The sequence below is a fragment of the Lithobates pipiens genome, unplaced genomic scaffold (genome assembly GCF_037356315.1).
Source record: "Lithobates pipiens isolate NorthernLeopardFrog02 unplaced genomic scaffold, aLitPip1_a1.2 Scaffold_169, whole genome shotgun sequence".
NCBI lineage: Eukaryota > Metazoa > Chordata > Amphibia > Anura > Ranidae > Lithobates > Lithobates pipiens.
In genome coordinates this window covers 1050984-1074249 of record NW_027507754.1, presented here as the reverse complement: position 1 = coordinate 1074249, position 23266 = coordinate 1050984, and the positions used below count along the sequence as shown (strand labels likewise).

At 40.2% G+C, this 23266-nt stretch overlaps 1 protein-coding gene across 1 annotated transcript in view; it reads right to left on the bottom strand.

The window, feature by feature from the left end:
• The window catches only part of SYTL2 (synaptotagmin like 2), a 185401-nt gene that overhangs the window by 60251 nt on the left and 101884 nt on the right, over positions 1 to 23266 (bottom strand). Inside the window, exons 7-9 of the mRNA XM_077484927.1 lie at positions 17558 to 18337; positions 16217 to 16282; positions 6662 to 9385 (exon numbers count right to left, since the gene is read on the bottom strand). Coding sequence (XP_077341053.1) covers positions 6662 to 9385; positions 16217 to 16282; positions 17558 to 18337 — 3570 coding nt within the window. The remainder of the gene's footprint in view (positions 1 to 6661; positions 9386 to 16216; positions 16283 to 17557; positions 18338 to 23266) is intronic.

Genomic DNA, 23266 nt, shown 5'->3' with positions numbered 1-23266 from the left:
AAGAAGAAGAAAGAAGAAGAAAGAAGAAGAAAGAAGAAGAAAGAAGAAGAAAGAAGAAGAAGAAAGAAGAAGAAAGAAGAAGAAAGAAGAAGAAAGAAGAAGAAAGAAGAAGAAAGAAGAAGAAGAAAGAAGAAGAAGAAGAAGAAGAAAGAAGAAGAAAGAAGAAGAAGAAAGAAGAAGAAGAAGAAGAAAGAAGAAGAAGAAGAGAAGAAGAAGAAGAAGAAGAAGAAGAAGAAGAAGAAGAAGAAGAAGAAGAAGAAGAAGAAGAAGAAGAAGAAAGAAGAAGAAGAAGAAGAAAGAAGAAGAAGAAGAAGAAAGAAGAAGAAGAAGAAAGAAAGAAGAAGAAGAAGAAGAAAGAAGAAGAAGAAGAAGAAAGAAGAAGAAGAAGAAGAAAGAAGAAGAAGAAGAAGAAAGAAGAAGAAGAAGAAGAAAGAAGAAGAAAGAAGAAGAAGAAGAAGAAGAAGAAGAAAGAAGAAGAAGAAGAAGAAGAAAGAAGAAGAAAGAAGAAGAAAGAAGAAGAAAGAAGAAGAAAGAAGAAGAAAGAAGAAGAAGAAGAAGAAGAAAGAAGAAGAAAGAAGAAGAAGAAGAAGAAGAAGAAGAAGAAGAAGAAGAAGAAGAAGAAGAAGAAGAAGAAGAAGAAGAAGAAGAAGAAGAAGAAGAAGAAGAAGAAGAAGAAGAAGAAGAAGAAGAAGAAGAAGAAGAAGAAGAAGAAGAAGAAGAAGAAGAAGAAGAAGAAGAAGAAGAAGAAGAAGAAGAAGAAGAAGAAGAAGAAGAAGAAGAAGAAGAAGAAGAAGAAGAAGAAGAAGAAGAAGAAGAAAGAAGAAGAAGAAGAAGAAGAAGAAGAAGAAGAAAGAAAGAAGAAGAAAGAAGAAGAAAGAAGAAGAAAGAAGAAGAAAGAAGAAGAAAGAAGAAGAAAGAAGAAGAAAGAAGAAGAAAGAAGAAGAAAGAAGAAGAAAGAAGAAGAAAGAAGAAGAAAGAAGAAGAAAGAAGAAGAAAGAAGAAGAAAGAAGAAGAAAGAAGAAGAAAGAAGAAGAAAGAAGAAGAAAGAAGAAGAAAGAAGAAGAAAGAAGAAGAAAGAAGAAGAAAGAAGAAGAAAGAAGAAGAAGAAGAAGAAGAAGAAGAAGAAGAAGAAGAAGAAGAAGAAGAAGAAGAAGAAGAAGAAGAAGAAGAAGAAGAAGAAGAAGAAGAAGAAGAAGAAGAAGAAGAAGAAGAAGAAGAAGAAGAAGAAGAAGAAGAAGAAGAAGAAGAAGAAGAAGAAGAAGAAGAAGAAGAAGAAGAAGAAGAAGAAGAAGAAGAAGAAGAAGAAGAAGAAGAAGAAGAAGAAGAAGAAGAAGAAGAAGAAGAAGAAGAAGAAGAAGAAGAAGAAGAAGAAGAAGAAGACACATACACACACTTTTTTTAGAATTCAGGTACATAAAAATAAATGTAATTGATGCATCATTGACTACAGAGCGGCATTAACCCCTTCCCACCCATAGGACGTCATGATGTTCTGGACTTGAAGTGGAGATATCTGGATGATGCCGCTATAGGCATCATCTAAAGAGATCTTTGTCTTCAGCCAGCAATTCCCTCTCTTATAAAAGCCATTCTAGCAACTCATTAGCCGCTGGATTGCTTTTACAGGCAGCGGGAGGGGGTGCAACCCCCTCCTACCACAGAATGGTGCATCCCCTATGCGATTGGGGAGCCAGTGATCCAATCCGTCAGTGGCCTGGGTTACCATTAGACCCCTTTCACACTGGGGCGTTTTTCGGGCGTTTTTCAGGCACTGTAGCGTTAAAAAAGCGTCTGTAAAGCGCTTGAAAGAAGCTGCAACTGCAATCCCAATGTAAAAGCCCGAGTGCTTTCACACCGAGATCCCTTTCACACTGGAGCGTTTTTCAGGCGCTTTAGCTTTAAAAAAAAAGCACCTGTAAAGCGCCTAAAAGAAGCTGCAACTGCAATCCCAATGTAAAAGCCCGAGTGCTTTCACACCGGGGCGCTGCGCTGGCAGGGCGTCAAAAAATGTCCTACAAGCAGCTTCTTTGCAGCGCTTTTGGAGCGGTGAATACAACGCTCCTAAAGCGCCCCTTCCCATTGAAATCAATGGGAAGTGCCTGTAAAACGTCTGAAAAGCGCTACTGGCAGCAGCGTTTTGTGGGCGCTTTTAACCCTTTGTTTGGCCACTAGCAGGGGTTAAAGCTCCCCAATAACGCTCCAAAAACGCTGGTAAAGCGCTGCTAGTTTAAGCAGGGCTTTACGAGCGTTTTTCGGGTGCTGACATTGTGAAAGGGCTCTTAAAGCACTTGGGCTTTCACATTGGGACTGCAGATGAGGCTTCTTTCAAGTGCTTTACAGGCGCTTTTTTTTTTTTTTTTTAACGCTAAAGCGCCTGAAAAACGACTGAAAAACGCCCCAGTGTGAAAGGGGTCTTAAGGATGAGCCGCACACCCCCCCCGGTTTGGTTCACACCAGATCCTGCGAACAGACCTAAAACTTTGTGTGAACTTTAGAACCCTAAAAAGTGTTTGGGGACCTGGGTCCTGCCCCAGGGGACATGTATTAATGCATGTAATGCAGGTTTTCGTTACATCAGAGGGGGCGGGGTCACCCATACATCATTGGGGAAGCCCGGCTTCCCCCACTAGCGTCAGAGGGGGGCGGGGTCAGGAGACGGGTGGCCCCGCCCTCATAAGAAACGTCAGGCCACCGGGATCCCCGCAGTGTCTCCGACAGTGGAGACAGAGGATGCATGGATGGACTGCAGTTCGCTGGACTGGAGGGAGAGATCACCCGTTGCTGGATCAGATATCGCTGGACCCCGGAGAGATGATCATCTGTCGCTGGATAGCAAGAGTGGATTACCACCGTTGGAACCTTTTTTTTTTAATAAAGGAATTTTTCAAAAGTGTGTGTTTGTCTTATTTAACTTTTTTACACTTTCTTTGTGAAATGGTACTTTGTACCCCCTTACCATTTCAAAAAGGGGGGGCGGGATCTGGGGGTCCCCTTGTTAAAGGGGGCTTCCAGATTCTGATAAGCCCCCCACAGACCTACAACCACCGGCCAGGGTTGTGGGGATGAGGCCCTTGTCCCCATCAACATGGGGACCCCAAAGCATCCTCCCAATGTTGAGGGCATGTGGCCTGGTACAGTTAAGGGGGGGGGCGCTCTCTCGTTCCCCCCCTTTTCCTGCGGCCTGCCAGGTTGTGTGCTCGGATAAAGGGTCTGGTATGGATTTTTAGGAGGACCCCCACGTCAATTTTTTTTTTTAATTTGACGCGGGGTAAGGGCCTGGTAATTGAATTTGGGGGAACCCCACGGGTTTTTTTTTTTTTTTTTTATCAATGACTTTCAATGAGTGTTCTCTGTATTACGGGAGCCGACAATTCATTATAGCCGCGAGTAATTTTAAATGACCTTTTTTCTGCAGAAATGACACTTTGTGCAGGGACAGTTCTAAGCACCAGAAACATGCGCCCCTTTACAGGCATACTATAGACACCCCCCAGGTACGACATTTAAAGGAATATTACACTTTTATTGTTTCACTTTAATCATTATTAAAATCACTGCTCCCGAAAAAACGTCAGTTTTTAGGACAGTAACTTGCATATTAGCCTTTAAAATTAGCACTTTAGATTTCTCCCATAGACTTGTACAGGGTGTTCGAATTTGCCATGAACACCCCAAATTGCTCACCAAACAGGTGAACAGGCAATATTCCAGTCGAACACAAGTTCGACTCAAACTCTAAGCTCATCCCTAGTTACCATAGAGCTGACCGTGGAACGCATGGTCCCTGGCTATCTCTATGATCCTGGGAGGCCGGAAGTAGCATCAGAACATTACATTTAGCTCTGGCTGATGTACGCACTGCCATTTCTTTTCCCTGTAAAGCAGAGATCTTTTTTCTTTCTTTTTTTTTTGGATCTCATGCTTTCCAGGGTAGAGGAGATATCTGTGGTCTTATCGACCCCAGATGTCTCCATAAAGAGGACCTGTATGCCATATTCCTACTACAAGGGATGATCATACTTGTAATAAAAATAAAATGGATTAAAAAAACAAAAAAAAAACTGGGACAGTAAAAAAAAAAATTCAAGCGCCCTGTCCCCTCCTGCTTGCACGCAGAAGTGAATGCATATGTAGGTTGCATCTGCATATGTAAAACGGCGTTCGCACCACACGTGAGGCATCGCTGCAAATCTTCTAGCAAGAGCATTAATTCTAGCGCTAAACTTCCTCTAACTCTAAACTGGTAAACTGTAAAAATGTTTAAAGCGTTGTCTATGGCGATTTTAAGTGTTTAAGTTTGTCGCCATTCCATGAGTGGGCAATTTTGAAGCATTTCATGTTTGCGGCTGAAAATAGGTCACAGGAGTGCAACACAAACTGCACTCCTGTGAGCCATAGGAGAAGTACTGCCAAATGAGCTTTGGCTATACGTCTCCTTTAAAGTATTGCACCTGTGATCAATCAGCCACCTGCAGTGGGGATGGAAAGTATTCAGACCCCCTTAAAAAAAAAAAAAAAAAAAAAACATCATTCAATCATCAGTTTATTCAATCATTTTTGCAGATTAAAAAAGAAAACCTGAAATATCACATGGTCCTAAGTATTCAGACTTTTTGCTGCAACTCTCATATTTAACTCAGGTGCAGTCCATCTCTTCTGATCATCCTTGAGATGGTTCTACACCTTCGAGTCCAGCTGTGTTTTGATTATACTGATTGGACTTGATTAGGAAAGCCACACACCTGTCTATATAAGACCTTACAGCTCACAGTGCATGTCAGAGCAAATGAGAATCATGAGGTCAAAAGGAACTGCCTGAAGAGCTTATAGACAGAATTGTGGCAAGGCACAGATCTGGCCAAGGTTACAAAAAAAAAAAAAATGTCTGCTGCACTTAAGGTTCCTAAGAGCACAGTGGCCTCCATAATCCTTAAATGGAAGACATTTGGGATGACCAGAACCCTTCCTTGAGCTGGCCGTCCCGCCAAAATGAACTATTGGGGAAGAAGAGCCTTGGTGAGAGAGGTAAAGAAGAACCTAACGATCACTGTGGCCGAGTTCCAGAGATGCAATCGGGAGATGGGAGAAAGTCGTAGAAAGTCAACCATCACTGCAGCCCTCCACCAGTTGGAGCTTTATGGCCGAGTGGCTCAACTGAAGCCTCTCCTCAGTGCAAGACACATGAAAGACTGCATGGCGCTTGCTAAACACCTGAAGGACTCCAAGATTGTGAGAAATAAGATTCTCTGGTCTGATGAGATCAAGGTGGAACTTTTTGGCCTTAATTCTAAGCAGTATGTGTGGAGAAAACCAGACACTGCTCATCACCTGTCCAATACAGTCCCAAGAGTGAAGCATGGTGGTGGCAGCATCATGCTGTGGGGGTGTTTTTCAGCTGCAGGGACAGGACGACTGGTTGCAATCGAGGTAAACATGAATGCGGCCAAGTACAGGGATATCCTGGACGAAAACTTTCTCCAGAGTGCTCAGGACCTCAGACTAGGCCGAAGGTTTACCTTCCAACAAGACAGACAATGACCCAAAGCACACAGCTAAAATAACGAAAGAGTGGTTTCACAACAACTCAGTGACTGTTCTTGAATGGCCCAGCCAGAGCCCTAACAAACCCAATTGAGCATGTCTGTAGAGACCTAAAAATGGCAGTCCACCAACGTTTACCATCCATCCTGACAGAACTGAAGAGGATCTACAAGGAGGAATGGCAGAGGATCCCCAAATCCAGGTGTGAAAAACTTGTTGCATCTTTCCCAAAAAGACCGATAGCTGTATTAGATCAAAAGGGTGCTTCTACTAAATACTGAGCAAAGGGTCTGAATACTTAGGATCGTGTGATATTTCAGTTTTTCTTTAATAAATCTGCAAAAATGTCAACAATTCTGTGTTTTTCTGTCAATATGGGGTGCTGTGTGTACAATGAGAAAAAAAAAAAAAAAAGATTTTAGCAAACGGCTGCAATAGTGAAAAATTTAAGGGGGTCTGAATACCTTCCGTCCCTACTGTATGCCGCGCCAATTTCAAATTATTTTACAGGCACTGGTGAGGAAGAACAACCCTAGGCTTCTGTAAAAGGAAAAAAAATAAAAAAATAAATAAATAAAAAAAAGGGAAACAATTTGAGGTGGAGAAACTCTGAACTTTTACACCCTAAATATGTTTAGATGGGTAGCGTTAGCCTAGAATATTGGGCTTTTATATCTCCCTTGAGTTCAACTTTAACATGTGGAACTAAAGTTAAACAAATGTTGAATTACAAGGAAATTAAACTAGTATGTGTTTTTGGCATAAAAAAAAAAAAAAACCCACACATCCTAGCACACACCCCCTCAGATTTCTTTAGTCTTTTGCAACTTCATCTAAACTGTCTTTAGCAATTCCTTAACTGACTATTGTAATTAACTAGTCTGTTTTGCAACTATTCATCTCAGCAGGTGGGTAACCAATGCATTAAATCACAATAAAAAAAAAAAAAAAGAGAAGACAGTCCTGATAAATAAGTGGTTACTCGTCAAGGCGATAACTTGAAACTTCTAATATATGAATGAATGAATTTTGGCCCATCTCATAAACAACCATAATCTGTTACTGTTCTGCATAAATTATGTGAAACAAATCAATGAAATAAAAAATAAAATATCCTCACATGGCAGATTTCCATTTCCCGTGTATGAGCCAGAGGGTTCAGGAGAGTGGGGGTAATATGCCAGCTCTTCATAGTAAGAATAGTCATGCGATTTAGGATCAAGAACGCCTTTGGGTGTATTCCATGAAGAATCAACTTCCTTAGCCTTCCCACTCTCACTGAAGTTTTCAATTGATGGCATCGATTCGATGCTCGAGTACACCTTTTTGGAAATTACTACTTCTCGGTTTGGAAACTGGGAAACTTTAACGGTGTCATCCACCAAGAGATCGTCAGGGTCTTCAGGAATCCCTTGATTGATGCCAGCAACATATTCCTCATCAGACTGGTGTTCAATGGCCTCAAGCTCCAGCTTTCTCAAGGCAATACTGAGATCTTCATTATCTTTTTTACTTGGTACTGTGCTCTTCTCTATAGTTTCTTCCATGTAACTGGGAACTTCTGTACCAGATTCTTTAATAGATGCATAGCTACGCTGAGGTTGGAATTTTACAGAGCGATCTGTAGGTTTCTCAAACACATTGTCATTGGCAGAGCTGGAACGATCAAAGTCAATTTTAAAGGATGATTTCACAGGAGTAACTGTGTTTTGTTTTATTTCTTCTTTAGGTAACCCATCTTGATATGCCACTTCAAAATCTGGAAGGGGAGGTTTAGAGGCTTCAATTTCTAGTTTTTTCAGAGCAAAGATGAAATCCTGTTGATCTCGACTCTTGGGTACTGCTGACTTCTCTATTATTTCCTCTGCCTGATCTGTAGATGTCTCAAGCTCATTAGTAGCACTGGGTGGGCTAAACTGTTCAAAGCCCATTTTAAATGAAGACTTTACAGGAGTAACTGTATTTTGTGTCATTTCTTCTTTAGGTATCTCACCTTGATCTTTCACTTCAAAATCTGGAAGAGGAGGTTGTTTAGAGGCTTCAATTTCTAGTTTTTTCAAAGCAAAGATGAAATCCTGCTGATCTCGACTCTTGGGTACTGCCGACTTCTCTATTATTTCCTCTGCCTGATCTGTATATGTCTCAAGCTCATTGGTAGCATTGGGTGGGCTAAACTGTTCAAAGCCCATTTTAAATGAGGATTTCACAGGAGTAACTGCATTTTGTGTTATTTCTTCTTTAGGTATCTCACCTTGATCTTTCACTTCAAAATCTGGAAGAGGAGGTTGTTTAGAGGCTTCAATTTCTAGTTTTTTCAGAGCAAAGATAAAATCCTGTTGCTCTCTACTCCTGGGTGCTGCCGACTTCTCTATTATTTCCTCTGTCTCACTTTCCTCTTTGGGCAGGCTTAATTCTTCATCTGAAATACCATTGAGCGTCTCAAAACCAATTCTAGATTCCCTGGGTGACTTTTCTGGAGCCAGTGTTTTATCCATAATTTCATCATAAGGTTCATGCTTTGGTTCCACACTGAGCGTTTCTTTTGCAGGGGACAGTTTGTTACTCATCTGTACAACCCGGCCATAAAAACCTCTGTCTGTCATTTTAAGATCTGTAGTAGGAGCGCTCCTTTCTATGTAATTTTGTGAAATAGGAGAAAATGTTATGGTGGTTTGCTTGTGGTACCCCAAGTCAGGCTCCCCCTGTGACATAATTTGAATTTCATTTGTCTTCGATTTTTCAGTTATCTTAGGGGCTTCCAAAGACTCTTCTCTGCGTTTAAGAGCATTTGTAAAATCAGACCTTTTAGGTATTGCTGACTTTTGGGCATGCTCTACATTGTCCTTCCCAGAAGATAACTGATCTTCATTTTGATCCATCTGACCATCCACATAAACAGTCGGCGTTTGTGCTAACCACGAAGCTACTTTCTGAGAAGTCTGCTCCTCTTCTGAAAGGTTGTCCGGTGCGTTCGGGAGTAGGACTTTATCTGCTGGTATCTCTGAGCTTCTTCGTCTAATATCAGATCTAGTGGGCTTATTTCTGCTTGAGACATGCATAAGGATTTTATCTGGTGATGTAACGGTTGTTTCTCCGGGCAGATTTTTCTCCTCTACATTCCAGAAATGCTTTAAGCTCTGAAACTGGGAAGGGTTGGACATCTGTTCCCTTGGCATTTCATTCATTCTATCTTTCAAAGACATCACATTAAAATGTAACGATCTGGCCAAGTCTTTTCTGCCTTCATTTTTATGCAGCAAAGAATCTAGCTCACCGCTAGTTTTAGAAGGTTGTGACATATTTTGGACTAAATTAGCGGTTAATCCAAGTGGTTTACGTTCAGCATCATACCTATTTTGGAGAACTATAGACTTATATTCTGTCTCCTTGCCATTTTCTCCAGAGGCAGTTTTAGAAGTGGGTAGATTTTCTGAGTAGGTTTTACCAAATGAGTCTTTAGCTTTAATGTCGGTTTTCTGCTCTTTGGTCAATTCAGGAGAAGGCCGTCTTGGTTCTTGGTTTTCCAACTTAAAAGGTTGTCTCCAGAGTGCAACAGATTCAACAGGATCATCGCCGTCTTGGGCAATAGCCACTGGCTTATTTACCACGTTACTGGGTGAGCTTTTAGAAGTTCTGTCCCTTTCTGGAGTCAGATCTTCTTCACTGGAAAGGCTGTAGCTTTCTTTGTGCTTCTTACTAGGATAGCTGGACTCAAAGGTTACTTTGCCTCCTCCACTAAAGCTTTTTCCAAACTCCAGCGGCTTCTCATTTAAGTAAATATTTTGAGTCTTCCCTCTTTGGCCATGAAACCTTGGCTCCATGAGGGCATCGTCCATATCAAAGTCTGTGGGAAAACCAAGATTAACTGTATTTCCAGATGCTACAGTTGCAACACAGCTAAAATAAGCATACTGAGCATTCCATTACAGAGGTGCAACTAGAGATTTATACATCTTGGGCACAGAGTTTACCCTAATCCCCTTCCATCCCACGGCTAATTTTTTAACCCATTTTTGGCATGCCAATCATCTTAACATGAAAGATTTCCCAGAAATGCAATTTTGGGTAAAATACAGCAATTGTAGGTGGATTCAATTTTTAACAATTTATAACACCTCAGAGGCATTTTGAAGTATTTGAGTCCCTCAAGTAAAACTGCATCTTATTCCTTCTCTGTGCCGAGAGCAGCTACCCTTGCTGCTGTATCCTAGTTACACCCCTGGGTATCTATACCAATTAAACATTGAGAATCACACAGACATTGATGTTCTGCCTTCACATTAGCTCATGGTGTCCAAACAGTTAGAATATGCTTGCAGAGGAGAGTGCAGAGTGAAGAAATCAGTGTGCTGTCTCTCCGTCACAGTCCAGTAACAAGATAGGGACAGGCTGATGAACCAACTCTACGGGATAATGCCAGAAAAAAAAAAAAAAAAAAAAAAAAAAAAAAGGAGGGGGGCAATCAGCAACCTGACTGTGCTCTCTGCTAGGGTGTGCCTAAATCACACAAGTGGCTGAACAGAAATACAAACCCTTTGGCAGATAGGGCAGTTGACGCATAGGCATTCCAACTGTTTCAATCTTTAAAAGGAAAGCTGTCAAAGATACAGGGGCTTCCATTGTGGATACTGCTTCCCGAAATGCTAGCCGATTGACTGTTGCCCTGACCTAGGTTTTATCAAGTATTTTCCTTGTCACATGTTTGAAACTTATAGCAGCTTTTACATAGACTTATTAACTGAAGAAGACAGTAGATGGATGATGAAAAGAAAACAATCCACTTAAAAATGGAACATTACGAATGCAGATCTATAGGCGGTGGTCTACATTTTGGGTTGATAACTATTGCATCTGATTACTTCTAGAATATTTGTAGGTTGCGGGATCCTAATTCTTTTAAATACCTGCTCCTACTGTCCCTGTAATTGCCTAAGCAATTCCTCTAGAAGTCCTCCCCTGCAACCTTCTGGGACACATCACAGGTCCCAGGAGGCTGCGGGATCATTCAAATAGAGCTGGCTGCAACTCCTTGCGGCTTCAAAGCCAGCTTCCCACACTAACCAACAGACTTGGATCCCTTGACAGCCAAGTGTCCTTTAAAGTGGTTGTAAACCCTTACAACACACTTTGCCCTACAGGTAAGCCTAGATTAAGGCTTACCTGTAGGTCCAAGAAATATCTCCTAAACCTACATGGTTTAGGAGATATTAGCTGAAAGGCACGCAATGCTGTCTACGGCGCATGCGCACTGAGGAGCGGCACCCGTCAACAGCAATATGCCACGCATGGCGGCTCCCGTGCGCATGCGCGGGAGTGACGTCATCGCGGCTTCGCCGAATGACATCGGCGGAGCAGCGAGACCCACCGAGAAGATGGATGCGCCAGACTACAGGGGACAGCGGTGACTTCGCTGGCTCCTGTGTCAGGTAAGTGACACATAATGGACTACTATGCGATGACGTCCAGTAGGATAACATGTCTGCGCACTCCCGCGGGGGTGCCACCACAGCTGCCAAAAAAGGTGCCCGTGCTGCCTGCCAGAGCCCATCAGTCTTTTTTAGTTTGTTTAGCAAAAAATAAAAAGCCCAGTGGTGATCAAATACCAGCAAAAGAAAGCTCTATTTGTGGGAAGAAAATGTATTTACAAAAATACACAGCGTTAAAAAAAAAAAAAAAAAGTAAAGTTAGCCAAATTTTTTTTTTTTAGATTGTGAAAGATAACATTACGCTGAGTAAATTGATGCCCAACAGGTCACTCTTCAAAATTGCGCCCGCTCGTGGAATGGCGACAAACTTTCACCCTTAAAAATGTTCTACAGGTTGCATGTTTAGACTTACAATTATTTATTTTACATTTTATTTTATTACAATTGTGTTTTTTAACAACAACAAAAAAAAAGTGTATGTCACTTTTATTCCTACTTGTAACAGGAAAAAAAAGCATGACAGGACCTCTTAAATATGGAGACCTGGGATCAAAAAGACCTCAGATCACATATTTACACTAAAATGCAATAAAAAAAAATTAAGTAAATATAAGTCCATTTATGAGCTATGGGTGGAAGTGAAGTTTTGACATTACTTCTTCCCTGCCCCTCATTCATCTCCATGCGAAGCCAGGGACAGGACACAATCGCCTCTGCCGTTGGCTCCAGTAAGCGGCGGAGGGCACCAGAGAGCGGTGGGGCCCTCTCCTGCCACCGACAAAAGTGATCCTGCAGCGAATCCACCGTAGAGACCACTTTTATCGTGGAGCGGACTGCCCGCTGAAGAAGAGGATACCGGGGTTATGGCAGCTACAGTGCCGTGCTAAAGTATTCGGCCCCCTTGAACTTTTCAACCTTTTGCCACATTTCAGGCTTCAAACAAAGATATAAAATTAAAATTTTTTGTGAAGAATCACCAACAAGTGGGACACAATTGTGAAGTGGAACGAAATCTATTGGATCTTTGAAACTTTTTTAGCAAATAAAAAACTGAAAAGTGGTGCGTGCAAAATTTGGCCCCTTTACTTTCAGTGCAGCAAACTCACTCCAGAAGTTCAGCGAGGATCTCTGAATGATCCAATGTTGTCCTAAATGACTGATGGTGATAAATAGAATCCACCTGTGTGTAATCAAGTCTCTGTATAAATACACCTGCTCTGTGATAGTCTCAGGGTTGAAAGCACAGAGAGCATCATGAAGACCAAGGAACACACCAGACAGGTCCATAATACTGTTGGAGAAGTTTAAAGCCAGATTTGGATACAAAAAGATTTCCCAAGCTTTAAACATCCCAAGGAGCACTGTGCAAACGATCATTTTGAAATGAAAAGGAGTATCAGACCACTGCAAATCTACCAAGACCTGGCCGTCCCTCTAAACTTTCAGCTCAGACAACAAGAAGACTGATCAGAGATGCAGCCAAGAGGCCCATGATCACTCTGGATGAACTGCAGAGAACTACAGCTGAGGTGGGAGAGTCTGTCCATAGGACAACAATCAGTCGTACACTGCACAAATCTGGCCTTTATGGAAGAGTGGCAAGAAGAAAGCCATTTCTCAAAGATATCCATAAAAAGTCTCGTCTAAAGTTTGCCACAAGCCACCTGGGAGACACACCAAACATGTGGAAGAAGGTGCTCTGGTCAGATGAAACCAAAATCAAACTTTTTGCCCACAATGCAAAACGATATGTTTGGCGTAAAAGCAACACAGCTCATCACCCTCAACACACCATCCCCACTGTCAAACATGGTGGTGGCAGCATCATGGTTTGGGCCTGCTTTTCTTCAACGGGGACAGGGAAGATGGTTAAAATTGAGGGGAAGATGGATGCAGCCAAATACAGGACCATTCTGGATGAAAACCTGTTGGAGTCTGCAAAAGACCTGAAACTGGGACGGAGATTTATCTTCCAACAAGACAATGATCCCAAACATACAGCAAAATCTACAAAGGAATGGTTCACAAATAAACATATCCAGGTGTTAGAATGGCCAAGTCAAAGTCCAGACCTGAATCCAATCGAGAATCTGTGGAAAGAGCTGAAAACTGCTGTTCACAAACGTTCTCCATCCAACCTCACTGAGCCCGAGCTGTTTTGCAAGGAAGAATGGGCAAGAATTTCAGTCTCTTGATGTGCAAAACTGATAGAGACATACCCCAAGCGACTTGCAGCTGTAATCGCAGCAAAAGGTGGCTCTACAAAGTATTAACGCAAGGGGGCCGAATAATTTTGCACGCCCCACTTTTCATTTTTTTATTAGAAAAAAAGTTTCAAAAATCCAATAGATTTCGTTCCACTTCACAATTGTGTCCCACTTGTTGGTGATTCTTCACAAAAAAAATTTTTTATATCTTTATGTTTGAAGCCTGAAATGTGCCAAAAGGTTGAAAAGTTCAAGGGGCCCGAATACTTTCGCAAGGCCCTGTAGCTGCTGCCATAACAGTATTCCTCTTCAAAGTAGTGACGTAAAATGACGGTGGGCGGTCCGTTAATGGATAAGTGGTTAATGGTTTTGGGTAAAATGGGGCCCCAACTTTCTTGAATCAAATGTGGGGGGGACAAAAAAAAAAAATACTTGGTTTTGGGTGAGATTTAAAATGTAAAGTTTGACTTTATTTTAATTTTATTTTTGTATCGCATAACAAAACATTTTGTCAAACATTTAATATAGGGTGCACCCATTACATAGCATTCACAGAACAGAAGTTTTCTAAAGAGCACAACAGCAGATGTTTGCCTTTATAGACTCTTATTAAAACTCCCCTATGAGCAGTGAAGGTAGAAGGTGGAAGGAGTTGTCATTTTGTAAATTTAAGCTTGAGCTATGTAAACAAGCTTTTCTTTACCAGAGCAGATATGAATATACAAATGCGTGGAAATGAGCCTGCAGCTCAACTGCTATAGGATAAAATGTATTTGCTACAAAGTATTTTTCTTCTTGTTTACACAATAATTTTTTTTAGTTCGGAGTTAAAGAAAAAAAATATATAAGCAAAAACACTAAATAAATTCTCAATAATAAATTGCTCAAGTTTCACAAATAAAGCGGATTTAGGAGAAAATCTTATCTACCCAATCCAAGCAAGGGCTCTTAGAGGTCTATTAAATTTTAATGCGGAAAAAATTATATATAGTTTGAGGTGAAATGAAACTACAGTTTATAACCATTACATATATATAGGTCTCTTTCAAGCAAGAACTTGTTAGCCTTCCATGTTAAACAGTACACTCACTTTATTACATTGTAAGGCTAAAAGGCTGTCAAGTCACTGCTGGGAAAGAAAGTAGGGCGAGATAATGTTACTAGAATCCGACAACTAACCAGAGGGTCTTCCCTTTAACCACTTTAACCCCCGGAAGATTTGGCTGCTCAATGACCAGGCCATTTTTGCAATACGACACTTGAGCGGTCGTGCGGCGCTGTACCCAAAAAAAAATTTATGTATTTTTCCCCCACAAATAGAGCTTTCTTTTGGTGGTATTTGAACACCTCTGCAGTTTAATTTTTTGCGCTATAAAGCAAAAGAAGAGCGACATAAAACAAAAACAAAAAAACCTCACCACACATCTTCTATTTACTACAATAAATATCCCAAATTTAAAAAATAAGTAAAATAAAAAATTTTCCTCAGTTTAGGTCGATATGAATTCTACATATTTTTGGTTAAAAATAAATAAAACAAAAATATTAAAAAATAAAATAAAATCGCATTAAGTGCATATCGATTGGTTTGCGCAAAAGTTATAGCATTTACAAAATAGGGGATAGATTTATGGCATTTTTTTTTTTTTTTTTTTCTAGTACTGGCGGCGATCAGCAATTTTTAATCGGGACTGCGATATTGCGGCTGACAAAAATCGGACACTTGACACATTTTTGGGACCAGTGACATTTAAAACCGCCGTTCCGTGTGCATTTCCCAAACCACGTTCAAAATGCACTGCAGCATGTGTCAATGTTATGCAGTGTATTTGCCTGCACTGGATCGCATGGCACAAAAGTACCGATGAGGTTGCAGTGCATTTAACCACATGTCACTCAGCCTATAGCAAAATGATGGCCGGCGGTGGCTCATGCACGTGGAAATTTGTGGTGCGGTGCCGCTCAGACACACTCCATCTCCGATCACGGTAAAGAGCCTATGATGTAGGCTCTTTACTATGTGATTAGCTGTGTCCAATCACAGCTGATCACAGTGTAAACAGGAAGTGGCGATTATCGGCATTCCTCTACTCATGCTGACAGTGTATGCAAGGAAAGTCCAGCCGATAAGTGGCTTTCCTGATTAGAGGGGGTCTGTGCCGCCCCGTCAGTGAAGGAGATAAGTTGCCTTTTTACAAAATTTTATACAAACAACTTTCTCAAAATGTTTAGCTTTTTTTTTTATTATTTGTTTAGCAAGACAAAAAAAACAAACAAAAAAAAAAAAAAAAAACACAATGGTGATTAAAGGTCACTAAAAGAAAGCTTTATCGCTCTTAAAAAAAAAAAAAAAAAAAAAAAGAAAAAAAATTATACAAGTTGTTTGGGCACAGCATTGCATTACTGTGCAATTGTCAAAGTGCAACAGTGCTGAAAGCTGAAAAATTGGCCTGAGCAGGAAATGCCTGGTATTGACGTGGTTAAAAATAGTGCATGCACAGCTTTTGGTGCTGTACAGTGCGATTCAGCCCGTTTAAAATAAAACGGGCTCAAAATCACACCGCACAGGGTCTGAACCAGCCCTAAAATAAAGACTTTCAAGTCAAGGGATGTTTTTTTTTTTTTTATTTCTAGTTGAGAATGTGTAAATTGAAGGCTCATAGTCTGGGCATAGGTGCATTTTAAAGTCGGATCTTCTGAAGATCATTCTGCCTCCCAAAAAGGATATTCAGAGCATTTTGGACACTCACAAATTAAAAAAACACAGCAACTTATTTCTGCACCATTAAGAACAAGGAGGACCTGTCTGAAAGTTTGAAAGCTAGCAGGTAAAATTTGGCAATATCTTTTAAGTCGTTTTTACACTCTCCACTGTCTTATGAAGGCATCAACATCATTTGGATTGTCAATTTGCATGCATAATTAAAGCAATTACTAACTCATCACATGATTCAGTATTTTGTTAAATTAATTATATCCATTCACGCATGCCAAATTAGTGGTACCCTACATCCACAAATAGACTTAACGACATCACCTTACCTTGTGCTTGACTTGGAGAGGAGGCTGCTGAAGTCTTATTCACAACTGCATAGAGCGGCTCCTTGTCTACAAAATAAAAGACAATTATTTACTAGCCAGATTAGGGAGAGGGAACAAACCCTGGATTTTTTTGTACCATTTAAAATGTTACAGAGGACGGAGAAAGAGGAAGGAAGGACGGAGAAAGAGGAAGGAAGGACGGAGAAAGAGGAAGGAAGGACGGAGAAAGAGGAAGGAAGGACGGAGAAAGAGGAAGGAAGGACGGAGAAAGAGGAAGGAAGGACGGAGAAAGAGGAAGGAAGGACGGAGAAAGAGGAAGGAAGGAGAAGGAGATTTACCAGTTTTGTGAGGACTTGATCAAGGACTGGCTCAGCATAACTTTTTTAGGTTCTGGTGTTAAGTCTCCCCTCTACATAGCATACCAAATCTAGTTCACAGAGCTGCATAAGTAGCCATAACCAGCCTGTGATTTTTGACACAGATCTGAGAAAATTGTGTCAACTACAAAAAAAAAAAAAAAAAAAAAAAAAAAAAGAAGAAGAAGACCTTTGCGGAAAAGGGGGCTTGTTGGATTTCTCTTTTGGGTACTGAGAAGTTGAACAATCTGGGCCTGCCAGAGTCCACTCAAAACTGATAACTTATTCTGGGAGGATTTATTTCTTAGGTCAAAATAGTTAAACTAAATAAATCATTTGATAAACTTGAAGCTCATACAAGTATAGACACACACACACACACACACACGCATTGGATTTGGAGGAGAAAAACAAAACCGCAACATTAAAAGTATTGATTATGATGAATCACAAGTGATAAATTAAAAATTATTAAATTTTTCATCAGAAAACAGATTTACTTCCTGCGTGATTCTTAAAAGAATTATACCAACGTTAATTTACACAGGACTTAAGTTCATGATTGAGAGATGGATGGATATATATTTTTTTTTTCTTCATTTCTTTTGTAGGGCTATGTTACATGGAAGTGAAAATGTTGTGCGAGCAGAATTCAAAGTAAAACTAAAAACAAAAACCCCTTTTTGAAAATAAATTTTTCTAAAACAAAAACTCAACATTGGGGGGGACAAAAAAAAAAAAAAAAACAACCCCACACATGTAGCATAGCTTTCTACAATTAAAAATTATATTTTCTGTTTTGTAAACAAGAAATTCAAAGATACTTGGTGATGTCAATTATTTACCAACAGCAGCATGTATGCGGGTTTGATTTTTCGAGTTTAGATGTACCATTGATGGGCCATCTCTAAAATGACTCTGGAGAACGTATGCATGCACAAGGATCGAATGGTCTGTGATGCAAAACATTCTCTGAACCCCTTACCAGAAAAATTATTTGATGGGGGATCTATGCTTATGTCAGTACTGGCTTCAAGCCTTAACGTATCATTTTTACTCAAGTCTTCCTTTGGTGCCACCTGATTCCTTTCAATCTCCAAAGAAGGTGGTTGCTCGATAACGGAAGCTTGCTTTTCTAGCATAGCATTTTGCTCAAGAATCTTCATTAACATTTCAGTAGCAGAAGAATCTCGGTCTAGTGTGGAGTCTTCTGAATCACTGTGGTCCTCGAGTCCATTATCTAAACCATTGACCGATAAACCTGGATCCAAAATTCCATATTCACCGACTTCTCTGAGACTGTATGGTTCTGGGATTGGAGAAGGTAGCCTCTGCTGAATTTTTTCAGAGAATCTTACTTGTTTGAGTTTGTCTGCAGTGTTATCAGAGGTTGAGTCTTGTTCATCAAAGAAGTTATTCTGCCCAGCTTCAAGTATGGGGGAACCGGCCAAAACTATTTTGCTGGGCTCAACGCTCTGAGCTATCCTTATACTTTCAGAATCTGTAGAGCTTGAACTTGACCTGCGTTTTAAAATTCCCCGAGGTTTGCCCGTACCATTTAAAGAGTCATCTCTCTTAAGCATCGAGTTTGAGCGATCCTGCGGCTGACCATTCACTTTAAAAGTTCTTGGCTTCGGCACTGGAGTTGACACGTCTTCCTTTTGTGACTTATTGCCATCCTGAGCCTTTGGTGCATTCAGACTGCTTTTGGATTGCTCTGGATAAGGTAATTTCACACCGTATTTAGCTAACGACGACATGATGTCTGAAAAAGACATGCAAATAAGGGCAAGAATGAAAAAAGGCAGCATGCATAACTAAACAGCAATGCATTAATAAAAAGGAAAGAAAAAAAAAAGGGAAAGTCTAATTATAAAATAATCAAAGACAGACTGAGGTTTGCAATTTGCTTTTATTTTTTTTAGGATAATACAATGATCACAGGTTGAAAAAAAGAAAAATAAATGCTGACAGATGGATGCACAAAGCACATAACAGATATACCAAGACATTAGAGCACAGCTGTTCATGCCAACTACTGGTTACATTACATGGATTCCATACATTATCTGCGTGAACAGTTCAGGCCACTTAGAATGGGCGTGAAGGAAAGACCACAAGCTATAAAATTATGTATTGCGCATTGCCGCCTGCCAGTGTAACGTTTTCTACTGCTGTTCAGAAAATACGTTTAAAAAAAAAACCCCACTTTAAGTTGATCTCCAGGCAGAGATAAAATAAATAATAATATATAAAAAATAAAAACACCCGACATGAAATTAATGCATTTCTGAAACCATAAACAGGTTTTAAAAAGGTTTATTTTTTTTTGTTCTTTTACTGCTGTAAACCATGTTTGCACTCAAATTTGAATGAATTTGGTACCAGCCTTTTGTAGTCCATGTCCAGCAGATCACATTGGCTCTCTGTGCTGCTGCTTCATGTCAATCAGTTGTGCCAATAGGAGGAGGGAACAGAGTGATCATCTCACCATTCTGCTGCTTCTCCTTTCACAACCCAGTCATAGGCTGGGGGAGGGACAAGACCTGCAATTGTTAGACCTTATGGTGTCCTGTGTTTTTCTGCAATGGATTGGCAAAGGTCACCAATAAAGGCACGCAGAATACAATTGTTCTGGTTTACAAACTGAAATGCAAATGTAAGATACAGTGCAGTAACTGTAAAATGCAGCTAGGTAGCATTTTATCGCTGAAAACAGGAAAGCATGGCATTTTAGTACAGAACACTGCTGTGCAGGCACATGAATGCTGTGCCTCTTCAAAATAAAGTAAAAAAAAAAGTAAACAGTGTGATAAAATGAAACACGCATCACACATCCACGCTGCATGCAAAATACTGCCAACCATAAACGGAATGGAGCATTTAGCCAGCAGGCAACAAGATCTTACTGAGCTGCGCCATAGAAAATTGTCTGTGCCATTATAGCTTTGTAAATGTCAAGACTGGTCAGACAAATACAAATGCTTTGGTAGGTTCCATTTTATTTTTTTTGCATTTCGTCTATTTGTCTGGAGTTCAGCATTAAAAAGTTATTTAAAAAAAATAAAAAATAATAATAATATAATATAATATAATATAATATAATATAATATAATATAATATAATATAATATAATATAATATAATATAATATAATATAATATAATATAATATAAATAATAATAATAATATAATATAATATAAATAATATTAATAATATAATATAATATAAATAATATATATATATATATATATATATATATATATATATATATATATATATATATATATATATATATATATATACACACACACACATACATATACATACACACATACACATATTGCAGATTGCTAGCTACTTCTGCTGTAAAGAAACCGAGAATACGACTCCCAATGCTGACAGTAATGCCCCGTACACACGATCTGAATTGCCGACAACAAAACCGTGGAATTTTGTTTGAAGGTTGTTGGCTCCAACTTGTCTTGCATACACACAGTCACACAAATGTTGGCCAACAATTATGAACATGGGAACATGGTGACGTACGACGAAACTGAAAAAAGGAAATTCAATAACCATTGCGGCGCCTTCTGCTTGATTTCGAGCATGCGTGGAACTTGTGCGTCGGACTTGTGCACATACGTTCGGAAATTCTGACAACAAAGTTTTGTTGGTGGAAAATTTGAGAACCTTCTAGCCAACATTTGTTGGTGGAAAGTCCGACAACAAATGTTTGATGGAGCATACACACGGCCGGACTTTCAGCCAACAAGCTCACATCCAACATTTGTTGTCAGAAAATCTGATCGCGTGTACAGGGCACAAGAGGAAATCTCACCGTTTTCAGAGTTGGAATGGCTATGCCCACAATCCTAAATGTATACCTGGCAAATGTATAGAGTCACCACATTTTCCATAGAAAAATGAATATTTGGCCATGCTAGGAGGGAGATCTTCCCATAGGTCAAGAGTTCTCCTCGTGCAATGTTCTCTTCCGACGGCCAGAGACATTCGATATTGTCCTTTAGCACATCAAAACAGTCCCATGGCTGAAGTCAGAAGCAGGACTTTCCTTTGATTGGCAGTAGAAAGACAATGTATTGGCACAATTTTCAAACTTCTGTGGAATTTTCCGGAGGTGGGGAAGGAAAAAAAAAAAAAAAAAAAAAAAAAAAAAAATCGGACGGCGCATTCCACAGCATTTGGTATTGGTTCAAATGTGTGCAGTGGTTTTTATTAAAATCTACATTTTTAGTTCTGTCCGCATTGGTTGTAGCTCCATTCCATGCTGAAACCCAATTCATGACTGTTTCTGTAGGTGAATTACAGCCAGCACTGAAGCCATCCCGCTTCTTCATTTTGAATCTCTCATCTAACTGTGTAGGCCTGCATCTCCCCTGCAATTATCACAAAAACGCAAATGACTGAAGCACAGACCCTTCCAACCACCTGCCAGCCCGCTATTTAGGATTGGAGAAGAAAGTGCAGTTGTAATGGTTGCCTTGTGCGGTGAATGCTCATGCTAGAAAGCATCACGGTCAAAAACACAAGCCCACAACATCATGGCAGCTACAACACTATACTTTGTGGCTGACAGCTGACAGTTACAACTGTATTCTCTCTCCCCCAATTCACAAAAGCCAACTAGGATTGACTTTGTTCCTATTCATTCCCAGTGATGTCTGTTTCATGGACACAAAGACTGGGCTTCTCCTGTCTGCCAACACTGGAGAAGGCAAGCCGTGTTGCAGCACCCAAACATGGCACCCATTTCTAAATAGAGCAGAGGCCACATCTCTACCTACACCACAGCAGCCATGTGGGTTGCATTCGCCATTAGTTACAGCTAAAAAAAAGGCCCCCATGGCACCCTTTGTTAAGACATTGTGCAACAGCTCTTATAAGGCTAAAACCCTGTGGAGAGAATTATTTTTAATGAGATTAGCTTCCTCTCTACCATTAAAATTGTTTTGAGGTACTGCTACACCCCTTCCAGCAGAAAAAAAATAAAGAAAATACACAGAAATCCCAAGCGGTGTTAAATCACTTAAGGACCGCCCCATAGCAGATATACTGCTACTGTGCAGAATTGCATATATACAGGGGGCACACGTGCTGCTGCCAATCCGTGCGTGCCAGGCACTGGATGATTGGAGCTCTTATGTAACAAGGCAGAGCTTTGTTCTGATGGGGAAGTGATGGATTTTGTGTCAGGCAATAAAATCCATCCCCTTCCTTAGAAAGCACCTAACTGTACATAAAAACACTGGATAGGCACACAGTTAACCCCTTTGATCGTCCTAGAGGTTTAACCCCATCCAGCCAATGCATATTTTTTAGCACTCATCACTATTAGTGTCACTGGTTCGCACAAAGTGTCAAAAGTATCGGATGCAATATCGCAGTCCTGCTATAAAAGTTACTGATCGCGCAATATACACCTTATTGGGATTTTATTTTTTTAACCAAAAGGGGGAGATGCAAAACACTGGAACAGTTTTTACCTTCATGCAGGAAATACCATTAGGGTAAAACATATCCAGGCTTTAAAGCCACTTTAAGCTTGCTCTAGTTCTTACCTGCTGGACTACAGAACCTCCGGTCAGTAATCTTAAGGGGTAGATGTTCTGTAGTCCAACAGGGAGAATCAGGCAGGGCCGACAACAGTACTCAGCGCAGCAGAGGGAAAATTGTTCAAACACAAAGGAAGAGATCTTTTGGACAGCACAGGCAATGCTCTGTACTTCTAGCAGGGAAATGCTCCTGTATTGCAGAAAAGTACTGAATCTGTCTGGGCAAAAATAAAGACCAGCTATACATTTTAAGCCATATAATCTATTTTAAAACTGCAACATGGTTACAGGTTATACCCAAAGTATCAAAGAAACATAGAAAAGTGACAGCAGAAAAAAAAAAAAAAAGAGTAGTCCATCAAGTCTGCCCATTTCATGTTTTTTTTTTATTTGAACAAAAAAAAAAAAATTAAAAAAAAATTAAAAAAAAAGGCACAAAAATCCCAAGCAGCGTTTAACTATTTAAGGACCACCCCATAGATCTATTGCTACGTGCAGAATGACGTATATACATGCGATTCTGCAATTCCACCTAGGGGGCACGAATGTCGCCGGCAGCCTGGACCTGCAAAGATGTGCCACTAGAGAAGGCCACTTCACATCTCACATGGAAGATTCTTGCTACATATGGGTAACTGCTTTAATTACTGAATGCTACCCGTGGGATTATAGAGTAAGCCAGTACTACTAACTGCAGCTGCAGAAATAGGCTTGTTCATAAGAGCTGTTCCATTTTCATATACACACACACACACACACACACACACACACACACTTGTATTTACCTGCAAAAACAATGTGCATGTATTTAATTTTTCTAAAAAATGAACTTATCTTTTAAAAAAAAAGAGACCAAATTTTACATGCTCTTTTGGCTCTATTTCTACCACCCCCCCCCCCCCCCCCACACACACACACACTTTTCTCATTTCCCTTCCCCCTTCCTCTCACCTTCCCCATTAGTCCTCAAGACACTCAGAGAAGCTCTCCGGAACTTCAGTAAACTTTCCCTTTGCTCAGAGGGCTAATCTGTTGGAAAATTCTTAATGGGTTCCCGAGTTTCTCTCTCTCATAAGTCTCAAGGTCTGCCCCACGTATCTTTGGGGTCCGGGGGGGCT